At 34.6% G+C, this 11,936-nt stretch overlaps 1 protein-coding gene across 1 annotated transcript in view; it reads left to right on the top strand.

Moving 5' to 3' along the window:
* PUS7L (pseudouridine synthase 7 like) overlaps nucleotides 1-9,085 on the top strand; it is a 40,238-nt gene extending 31,153 nt beyond the window's left edge. Inside the window, exon 10 of the mRNA XM_015151517.3 lies at nucleotides 8,516-9,085. Within this exon, the coding sequence (XP_015007003.3) occupies nucleotides 8,516-8,557 (42 nt within the window). The 3' untranslated portion in view covers nucleotides 8,558-9,085. The remainder of the gene's footprint in view (nucleotides 1-8,515) is intronic.
* Nucleotides 9,086-11,936: the final 2,851 nt, after the last annotated feature.

The following is an 11,936-nucleotide window of genomic DNA, read 5'->3' as shown; positions in this document are numbered from 1 at the left end:
TCACCCAGATAATGAGCGTAATACCTGATACATTGTTTTTCTATCCTCATCTTTCTCCCACCCTCCACCCTCAAGTAGGCCCTGGTGCCTGTTGTTGCCTTCTTAGAGTCCACGTGTACTCAAAGTTCAGCTCCCACTTAGAAGTAAGAACATTTGGTATTTGGTTTTCTGTTCCTGCGTTAATTTGCTTAGAATAGTGGCCTCCAGCTACATCCATGTTGCTGTAAAGACATAATTTTGTTCTTTTGTATGACTGTGTAGTATTGTCTGATATATATGTACTATATTTTCTTTATCTAGTCCACTGTTGATGGGCATCTAGGTTGGTTCCATGTCTTTGCTATTGTCAGTATTGCTGTAATGAACACATGTGTGCATGGACTTTATGGTAAAGCAATTCATATTCCTTTGGGTATATAACCAATAATGGAATTGCTGGGTCGAATGGTATTTCTGCTTTAAGTTCTTTGAGAAATCTTCTAACTGCTTTACACAGAGGCTGAACTAATTTATATGCCCACCAGCAGTGTATAGCATTCCCTTTTCTCTGCAGCCTCCCCAACATCTGTTATTTTTTGACTTTTTAATAACAGCCATTCTGACTGGTGTGAGATGGTATCTCCTTGTGGTTTTGATTTGCATTCCCCTAATGATTAGTGATGTTCAGCATTTTTTCATATGCTTTTGGCCCATGGATATCTTCTTTTGAGAAGTATCTGTTCATGTCCTTTCTTCTTTTTTTAATGGGCTATTTTTTGCTTGTTAAGTTCTTTCTAGATTCTGGATATCAGACCTTTGTTCATGCATACTTTGAAAATATTCTCTCCCATTCTGTAGACTGTCAGTTTACTCTGTTGGTAGTTTCTTTGGCTGTGCAGAAGCTATTTAGTTTGATTAGGTCCCACTTGTCAATTTTTTTTTTTTTTTTAGATGGAGTTTCCTTCTGTCACCCAGGCTGGATTGCAGTTGCTCATTGCAACCTCTGCCTCCCAGGTTCAAGCCTTTCTCCTGCCCCAGCCTCTCGAGTAGCTGGGGTTACAGGTGGCCGCCACCATACCTGCTTAATTTTTGTATTTTTATTAGAGACGGGGTTTCACCGTGTTGACCAGGTTGGTCTCAAACTCTTGACCTCACGTGATCTACCCACCTCGGCCTCCCAAAGTGCTAGGATTACAGACTTGAGCCAGCATGTCACTTGTCAATTATTGGCTTTGTTCCAATTGCTTTTGGAGTCTTTGTAATGATATCTTTGTTAGGTCTTATGTCCAGAATGGTATTTCCTAGGTTTTCTTCTAGGGTTTTTATAGTTTTAGGTTTTACATTTGAGTTGTTAACCCATCTTGAGTTGATTTTTGTATATGGTAAAAGGAAGGGGTCCAGTTTCAATCCTCAGGATGTGGTTAACCAGTTGTCCCAGCACCATTTATTAAATAGGGAGTCCTTTCCCCATTGCTTGTTATTGTTGACTTTAACAAAAACCAGGTAGCTGTAGGTGTGTGGCTTTATTTCTGGGTTCTCTAACCTGATCCATTGGTCTATGTGTCTGTTTTTGTACCAGTACTATGCTATTTTGGTTACTATAGCCTTGTAGAATAGTTTGACATCAGGTAGTGTGATGCCTCCAGCTTTGTTATTTTTGAATTAGTTTTAATTGCCAAGGTTGTTTGAGCTAGCAGTAGTGCCTGGGAGTCGGTTAGGTGAAACAAATTGAGGTCTTTTTATTAATATTAAGATTAAAACACCTTGATTTTTTTGTGAGTTGTAAAAAACTGAAAGTCATGTAACTTTTGATTTAACTAACATTTTCTGAGTATCTATTATGTCAGTATCTCACATTTTAATCCATATTCCCACCCTGTGTGGAGGTATTATCTTCACTTATTTTGCAAATTGGAAACATACCTGAATAGTTTACTAACCTAATCAAGGTCAAACAAAATAGCATGTGGGGTGAGTGTGATTATACTTCCTAAATCAGTACTGTTTTCATCTACCTAACATTTGCCTTCTGAGAACAAGTTTTTGGATAATAACTTCCATTTAGGCTGGGCGTGGTGGCTTACGCCTGTAAGGCCAAGATGAGTGGATCACAAGGTCAGGAGTTCAAGACCATCCTGGCCAAGATGCTGAAACCCTGTCTCTACTAAAAATACAAAAATTAGCTGGGCTACTTGGGAGGCTGAGGCTGGAGAATCGCTTTAACCTGGGAGGCGGAGGTTACAGTGAGCCGAGATTGCCCAGCCTGGGTGACAGAGCAAGACTCCATCTCATAAAAAAAAAAACTAAAAATTAAAATATAACTTCCATTTCTACCAACTTGATATTACTTGCCATTGATTTAATAGGCATATTGGGCCATGTCTTGGCAGAGACAAGATACCTTTTGAGATTCTGAGACCAAAATATAAAGTAAAAGGGATCCCTTCAGGAAATCCCCAAATCATTTTGGAGTTTTCCCAAAATATTTTGGGATTTGTATCATAATAATATGTAAAATCATTGTAGATCATAGGAGGTGTTTTAGATGGTACCTGGCACAAATATCATTGAAAAAGCATAGTGAGAAACTTGTTCTTTCGCAATTCATTTTCAGTCTTTGCATCAATCATTCTGTTTAAGGAAGGAGAAAGCTGCTTGATACTATTTACATATATCAACATTTGCTAATTTACCTTTCTAGCCAGCTATGCAGGCTTCAGGCTCAGAAACATCAGCAGGCAACAATATAATATGTAGCTAGAATTTAATAGGATTGCATTGTTTTATTGAATTTATTTTCCCTTTTATTTATGGCAATCAGTTCTGGCTTCCTGTTTATGTGATGGTATTATGTTTCCTTTAAAACTAAATTTAATTTTATTTATTTTTGTATTTATTTTATTTTATTTTATTTTTAGATGTGTGATTTCATTTCTTTTTTTATTATTATTATACTTTAAGTTCTAGGGTACATGTTCACAATGTGCAGGTTTGTTACATATGTATACATGTGCCATGTTGGTGTGCTGCACCCATTAACTCATCACTTACATTAGATATATCTCCTGATGCTATCCCTCCCCCCTCCCCAACCCCACGACAGGCCCCGGTGTGTGATGTTCTCCTTCCTGTGTCCAAGTGTTCTCATTGTTTAGTTCCTACCTATGAGTGAGAACATGCAGTGTTTGTTTTTTTGTCCTTGCGATAGTTTGCTGAGAATGATGGTTTCCAGCTTCATCCATGTCCCAATTTAATTTTAAAGAGGTAGAATCAATTTAAAGGTATTAAATAAATAATAGTATAGACACAGCAGTAATTATGATACCAATACCTGAATGATTAGAGTATGGGAAATATACCGGTACAGTTGAGAATCCCTGAAATCAGAGATGGGCTCTACAACTGTTTTAATATGTGACTTTAGTAACCCACTGACTCTGTTGTAGAATTCTTAGACTTGAAGTACTGTTAGTTATCATTTTTCAGTCCAGGATAGTGTTGCATCAAACAAAATTATGAAATATGTACACATTTAAGACATTATGAGCAGAGGCATTGATGATCACATGCTATATCTTAAGATTTTACTGATAGAGATTTGATTTTAGAAAATCTTACGAAACACTAGGAACAGTGTCTGGTGCCTAGCAAATTCTCAGTAAATTTCAGCTAGTATTATTATAGCTAGTATTACTTTACTATGCTCCCTGATAAAATTTTTATAATAAAATGGTTAGTGACTTTCCATTGAGGTCTGATCTGACTTAGTCTTAGCATAAAGTAATTACAATTCATATTTTTAGAGGTTTTTTTTGTAGTAGTAGAAACAACTATTTCGAAATCTGGGGATTCAGTAGTTCATTCAAATTGGGATCTTTAAGAGCTGTCTAGGTCAATGTTCCTTAACATTTTCTATCTGGGAGCAATCTTTAAGAGAACAGAAAGAAAATGAAACTCTATATAATTTAATGCAAAGTTTTTTTACATTAATGTAAGAGTAGGAAAAGAGGTTGGAGGAAGATATGGGGAGGTAGGAAAATAGGACTTTTTTCTTCCATTTACTTTTGATGTTTGAATTTCAAACATGAGTATATAGTGTATTATTTTGCAGTTAAAAACATTGAAGACTACTTAAATATCAAAGAGGGAAATTTTAAGGGAATTAACGGGTTATGATTGCATTTGTTCAGAATGGTTTTGGTGGCTCATGACAACATTTTGAGAGAGAGAGATTTTTATGCATTGTACATTTTAATGGCACCAATGGCAGCTAGGATAACTAGTTTAAAGTTTTGGGCCTGTGTTAATAGATTTTGCTTTCTAATTTCAGAAAGATTCTGTCTTATAGTACTGTTTTAATCTGTTTTTCTAAGCCCTCTGATTTATATGTATTTAATAGGCCACAAAATAATGTCAAATATATGGCATAATAACCAACAAATATTTGAATAAGTGAAAGGTACTCTATAAAATGCTATGGGAAAGACAAAAATAAATAATATCCATGTGTTTGAGGGATTAACAGTGTTATATTCCTTAAGTTTTCATTTGATTTGAAATGCCACTTACAAATGGAATATGCAGACTAAATGGCAAAGAGAAAATCAAGCAGCATCTTTTCATTTCACTTACAGCTCACTGTATGACCAATATGTTACTTGACCTCTCAGCACTCCATTCTAAATCCTTAAGTGATACTTATTTAGCATTTCTAAGCATCTTGAGATCTCCTCTTAAAATATGCTTTGAACTATTCAGTCTAAATGCTGCTTTCTAAAAAGCTACTAGTTTAAAGAATGGGAAATGGTGTTAATGGAGTTAATCTTGTGTAATTTCAGTGTGGGTTGTCAAGAATACCTCTAAGTAAAGAAAATGACTCTAATCTTCTTAAGCAATTCATTTTCTCAGCAACTTTGAGGCAGGAGTTAATTTACTCTGCCTGTGTACACAGGCCGCCTCTTACAAAAGAAAAATTTTACTATGGAAAGAAGTCAGGATAGCCATGAAATTATTTAAATTTAGTCTTTAGAACATATTACAAAATATAAGATACATTACATTGTCTTTTTTGTTAGAAACTCAACTACCAATGTAGAAATAAAACTCCTGTTGCAAGGATGGAGTTTAGCCATGGAGTCAAAACAAGAGCTATTTGGTTATTTTAAAAGAGAAGAGATCAAAGAGCTGATCACTCCTTAACTAAGGGTGTTTGGGCAACAGGATAGGGTGAAGAGTGGAGGGGGTTAGAACTCAATTCTTTATGCTTTTATACCAAGGCTCCCTTTTGTAATAAGCCTTACTGGTATTTCCTTAGACTAGTTAAGTCAGGATTCTGAGTTTTTTAGTACAATAGGGTTTTAATCTGAGCTGATCATTGTTTCCAATGCCTCCTCTGTGGCAGGGGAACGAAAAGGACTAGTGTTCTTTTCTAAAAAGGGAAGATGGATATTTTTTCTATAACTTTTATAATTCCCTTATAATAAAATGAACGATAGGTTATAATAGAATGAATTTTTTTGCATGTAATTTTCAAAAGGAAATTAATTTATTTTTCTGTAAAATATCTCAAAGGAATCTAATACATTTTTATTCTATGTAAATAATAATGTAATTTTCGCATTTAGGAGGCTATAGCAAATCTGGGAAGCAGTTATTCTAAGTTGGAAGAGCATTCTCCCAATGCATTGAAAACATTTGATGACTATTTTTTATCTTTTCTTTATTTTGATTATTATAATAATGTTCTAATTGGCTGGCCTTCGTTTTTCACTGTAGTCAGTCCATCTTGTTTACTATTGCCAATTATTCTCCAAAAAGTAGAAATGTGATCCTGTCATTGTTTTGGGGCCATAGAACATTTCAGAAGCTTCCCAGTATCTATGTAGTAACAGTCCAAACCCCTCAACATAGCACATTTAGACCTGCAAGTATGGCCCCAAATCTTCAAGTGGCATCTGTCACTACATAGTACATACCCTTTGTTACAGCTGTTTCACAAATACAGGTTGAATACCCCTTATCTAAAATGTTTGGGACTAAAAGTTTCAGATTTCAGATATGTTTGGATTTTGGAATATTTGTACATGTATAATGAGATACTCTTAGAGTTGGAACTCAAGTCTAAACAAAATTCATTTATGTTTCATGTATACCTTATACACATAGCCTGAAGGTAATTTATTTTTCCTTTGGGAGCACTGAATAGACTACGTGTTGTGCACCTACATTTTGACTGTGACGTATCATATGAAGTCAGATGTGGAATTTTCCATTTGTGGCATCACGTCAGTACGCAAAAAGTTTTGGATTTTGGAGGATTTTGGGTTTTGAATTTTCAGATTAGAGATGCTCAGCCTGTATAGCAGATGTTCCCATGTTATACACCTTAACCTCCCCTTCCCATTGGCTGGAACATCTCTGCTTATATTAAATGTCTTTTCTGTGAAATCTGTGTTCTCATAGCCTTTTGTATAGTTCTCTACCATCTCATTGCTCACATTATATTGTACTTATTTGATTAAATATCTGGATCATCTACTGTGAATTATTCAGGAGCATTGATCTTTATACCTCTGGCACCTATCAGTGCCTGACATATAACAGGGTTAAAAATGCTGAGTGAATACTGCAAACATACCTTAGCAAATTTATTTGGTAAATACTCATCTCAAGAAAGTTCTAAAATAGTTCTTTCCCCTCGTAGAGAGTTTAGAATATTAAAATTGGGTATCATTATAATGCTCTTTCTTTTGTAATAGTTACATCTTTGCCTTTTATTGAAATATTAAATGCATTATAGAATTTCATTTAAAATTTAGAACAAGCTGTCAGGTATGATAACTATTGTCATTTAACAAATGAAGATTCTAGGGCTTGAAGAAGTTAAGTAGCTTCCTCCAGGTTGTAAAGAGAGTTTAACCTGGCCCTTTTTGGTTTTAGGGCCATGATGATAACCACTTTGCTCTACTGATTTCTAATGGAGAGTGCTTCAATTTTCCACTTTGCCTAGCTAGTGATTATGTAATTTCTGCTTATCTCTGAATTTATCTGCATATTTCTAAAACTTTATGACATTAAGGAAAGTTGGGGAAAATTCATTTTAAGTGCTGTAATGACAATAGCTGTCAATCATTGAGTACTGTGTATTAAGCATTTTATATTTTATCAACAAGTACTTACATGTGGGATGAGTACTGTTATTTTCATTTTATAGATGAGGACACATAGAATGCACTTAGGAAACTAGAGAAAGAGAAAACATGGATAATTATCTGGAACTAATAAGACAGTAAAGTACAGATTTAAGAAGTTCAGTGAATCCCAAGCAGTATAAAATAAAAAACTACATTGAGATACATCATAGTGAATATGCAAAACATCAATAATAAAAAGAAAAACCTTAAAGGCAGCTTTAACAATATACTGAATGACCAATATACTTAGCAGCCATAGAACCTCTATTCTTTTAAAGCATCCATGGAACATTTGTAGAAATTGACTGTGCACTGGACTATAAGCATATGCAATAAAATTTCAAATGACTGAAACCATATGAGTATATTCTTTTGCCACAACACAATTAGACTAGAAATGAAAAACAAAAGGATAACAGGAAACTATCTATATATCAGAAATTAAGAGATACACTTATTTATTTTTTATTTTTTGAGATGGAATCTCACTCTATCACCTGTCCAGTGGCACAGTCTTGGCTCACTGCAACCTCTGCCTCCTGGGTTCAAGTGATCCTCCTGCATCATCCTCCCAAGGAGCTGGGATTACAGGCATGTGCCACCACACCCAGCTAATTTTTGTATTTTTAGTAGAGATGGGGTTTCACCATGTAGGCCACGCTGGTCTCGAACTCCTGACCTCAAGTGATCTGCCAGCCTCAGCCTCCCAAAGTGCTGGGATTACAGGTGAAGAGATACACTTCTAAGTAATCTATATGTCAAGTAAGACATAATGAAATTAGAAAATATTTTTAAGTCAATGATTAAACCATACTACACGTCAAAACTTGTGCAATGCACTTAAAGCAGCATGTAGAGGGAGATTACATTCATAAATGCTTATGCTAGAAAAGAAGGAAGCCTGTACATTATGTAGCTATGCACCCATCTAAAGAAGTTAGGAAAATGACATCAAGTAGAACATCAAAAGAAAGAAGGAAAGTATAACTTAAAACAGAAATGAATGGAAAAAAAAAAAACAGAATAAAAGAGAGGATCTGCAAATCCAAAAGTTGGTTTGTTGAAAATACTAATAGAGCTGACATACCTGTAGTGAGACTGATGGAAATAATGCAATTACAACTAACGGATATCGTAATTATAAAGGAAATCACTATAGGTGCTATAAAAATTAAAAAGATAACAGAATATTATGAATGATTTTCTGCCAATATTATTGAAAGTTTAGATAAAATGGAAAACTCATTTAAAAATATAATTTAACAGTATTGTGTTATGTGAATACTATAACGATAATCCTGTAATCATTAAATGAACCAGTAGTCTAAAATTTTTCCATATAGGAAAGGTCAGGCCCAGATGGGTTCAATGGTTGGTTCTACTAGACATTCAAAAAAATAATAATTCAAGTCTACACAAACTGTTCCTGAGATTAGAAAAAATAAGGAAGAGTCCCCCCACCTGTTTCTTACGTTATGAGACCACAGACCTCAAAGATAGAAGACAGCTTTTGCATCCAAGAAATCCTCCATGAACACCTCTTTAATCACAAGTCCTCAACTTCAAGGTTAGTTTTATTTCAACTTTTATAATACTTTTCTTACTTTTCTTTATAGCTTTACCACCCATGTATTAATTCTTAAAAAATATACAGTTTTGTCTGACTTTGAATTTTACGTGAATGGAATTGTACATGTCTGTGTTTTTGTGTCTTCCTTCTTTTACTCAATACTGTTTCTGAGATCAATCATATTATTTGTTAATATTTTGTTTAGGATTTTTGCATCTCTATTTCAGTGTGAGTTTGGAATGTAAATTTCCATTCTCAGACTATCTTCTGGCCTGAATTTGGTTACATGAGTATATGTTTTAAAAATATTACTTACACTTTCAATAAATTTTAAGGACTTTTATATTGTTATGTGTCATAAATTTTTTAGAATGCAAGAATAAATATAAAACATCCTTTGGTTTGAGGAAACTGCTAAATCTAAATCTGTTAATAATCCTTTCAGCTCTGTTGAAACAGGTTCATTTTTAAAAGCTGCCCTGTTTTCTCTTTGCTTTGCTGTATTTGGGGTTTGGGGAACACACACATGCGGATGCACACACATGAACACATATATTGAACTTGCATATATATATATATATATATATATATATTTTTTTTTTTTTTTTTTTTTTTTTTTTTTCTTGAGATGGAGTCTCACTCTGTCGCCAGGCTGGAGTGCAGTGGCACAATCTCGGCTCACTGCAACCTCTGCCTCCCGGGTTCAAGCAATTCTCCTGCCTCAGCCTGCCGAGTAGCTGGGACTACAAGTGTGTGCCACCATGCCCAGCTAATTTTTGTATTTTTAGTAGAGACGAGGTTTTACCATGTTGGCCAGGGTGGTCTTGATCTCTTGACTTCTTCATCCACCCCCCTCAGCCTCCCAACGTGCTGGGATTACAGGTATGAGCTACCGTGCCCAGCCAATGAACTTGCATTTTAAATGTACTAGGGAGGTAGTCTATGAGGAAACCCATGGTGATTACCATGAACACAACAAAGGAAACCATCAATAGAATGAAGACACAACCTACAGAATGGGAGAAAATAATTTGTAAACCATACATACCGTAAGGGGTTAATATCCAAAAGTAATAGCAAAAAAAAAAAAAAAACAACAAAAACAAAAACAAAACTTGATTAAAAAATGGACAAAGGACCTGAATAGACATTTCTCAAAGAAAGACATATAAATAACCAATAAGTATTTGAAAAAATCCTCAACATTGCTAATCATTAAGGAAATGCAAATCAAAACCACAGTGACTGTCATCTCACATCTGTTAGAATGGCTATTATAAAAAAAGACGAAAGATAACAAATCTTAGCAAGGATGTGGAGAAAAGGGAATCCTTGTACATTGTTGGTGGGAATGTAGATTAGTACAGTCATTATAGAAAATAGTATAGAGACTACTCAAAAAATCAAAAATAGAACTACCATATGATTCAACAATCTTACTACTGGGCATATATCCGAAGGAAATGAAATAAGTATGTTGAAGAGATCTTTGCACTCCCATGTTTATTGCAGCAGTATTCACAATATGGAACCAACCTATGTGTCCATCAGCAGATGAATGGATAAAGAAAAGGTGGTACATATACACAATGGAATACTATTAAGCCTTTTAAAAAAAGGAAATTCTGTCATTTGCCACCACATGGATGAACCTGGAGGACATTTCGACTCCTGTGAACTTTGAATGACTCTAAAAGAAGACTTTAAAATTTTCCACAACATTTTATATGCAGTTAAATAGCATTTACTATTTGCTAGGCACGCTCACAAACACTTTGCCTGTTATTCTTTTAATCCTAAGTTTAAGCAAGAAGTGTATGTAGCCATTTCACACACAAAACCCACTATTAAAGTATTATGGTCAGAAAAGCAAGCTCGAATGTCTCGTTAAAATTTCAAAAATACTTTATTTAGAAATTTTATACAAATTCTATACTTAATATCTTCCCTAGTAGTTGTATTTTGTTTTTCTTATAATTATGTAAAGAAAGGTAATCATTTTTCCCAACTAATACCCCTAATCCTCTCCAGTCTCCTTTAGAGTGACACAATTATCATTTTCTTCATGTGAGGGGAAAAAGTTGGGGAGCAATACCCTATATGGAGTCAGATAAAATAGAGGAAGAGGCTGAAGGCAAGATTCCTCATTATTCTTAACCATTCTGCATTTTCAGGATATATTAAAAATAAATAATGTTATAAAATATGATGTCCATATAAAAATGGCTGTTTATTGCCCTGTGTGTTTCTCCTTTGTTTTTCCTCTCTCTTTTTGGTCATGTCCCCATGCTCTCAGTCTTCATTGGACTTGATCAGTTCCACGGCCACAGACAGCCATAGGTGGTTGGTTGGCTTCATAAGATACTTCTGTGACCTTTGTACTGCTGATTACTTAGTGTTCCCCAAAGAAAACTCACTAGGAGCCATCCTTCAACTTCAATGCCTGCTCTAATTTCACAGGGAAATATATCCTTGCACTTATAACCCCTCATAGCTCATGTAACTCTACTAGGTATACTTGCATGACTTAGTGCACTAAGAAAAGCTGGGGGCTACCCTACAGTTCACTCTGCCTATTTCTGGAGTTTTAGAATGCTTACTTTTATTAAGCAATCACTTTTTAGATGATGAATTAAAGTATTTTGATAATCAGCTGAATAGCTCTAGCAATTGCAGTTGATAGAATTTCTTTTAGTAGGAACTACTGGGAAATACTCTGTATGTGTTCTTTGATAAGAAAAATTAGCAAACTTAGCATTTTCAATCCTTGACTACTGCATTTACAATTACATTTCATGTTATCCAAGAGACTAGATATAACACTGTCTTGTGAGACATGAGTTAGAATTTAGATTTCTGCCAAAACATGTTTAGGTGACTTCTGATATGAACATGGCTGTGTAAGTGGGGATTTTTCCCCCTTCTGGAAATCATACAAAAGTAATGAGAAAAATGACTTTGAAAAAAAACACAAAAAACTACAAACAATATATAAGCAAATTTAACGAACATCTATGAGCTACCAAGAGCAGATGAGACCTGAAAATTTGCATAGTAGAGAATGAAAAAAGTGGCAAGACTGTTCAATAATAGCGGATCTCAAAAGCAGCAAAAATTGCTTTTTCTAAAGAAAAAAAGTTAATTTGCTTATTTTCAAGGGTGTAAAAAATTAAGTAAGCAAAACTGGCAGCAGA

This window comes from Macaca mulatta, chromosome 11 (assembly GCF_049350105.2).
Source record: "Macaca mulatta isolate MMU2019108-1 chromosome 11, T2T-MMU8v2.0, whole genome shotgun sequence".
NCBI classification, from domain to species: Eukaryota; Metazoa; Chordata; class Mammalia; order Primates; family Cercopithecidae; genus Macaca; species Macaca mulatta.
The sequence above is the reverse complement of the archived record's forward strand: the minus strand, read 5'-3'. Positions and strand labels throughout refer to the sequence as shown.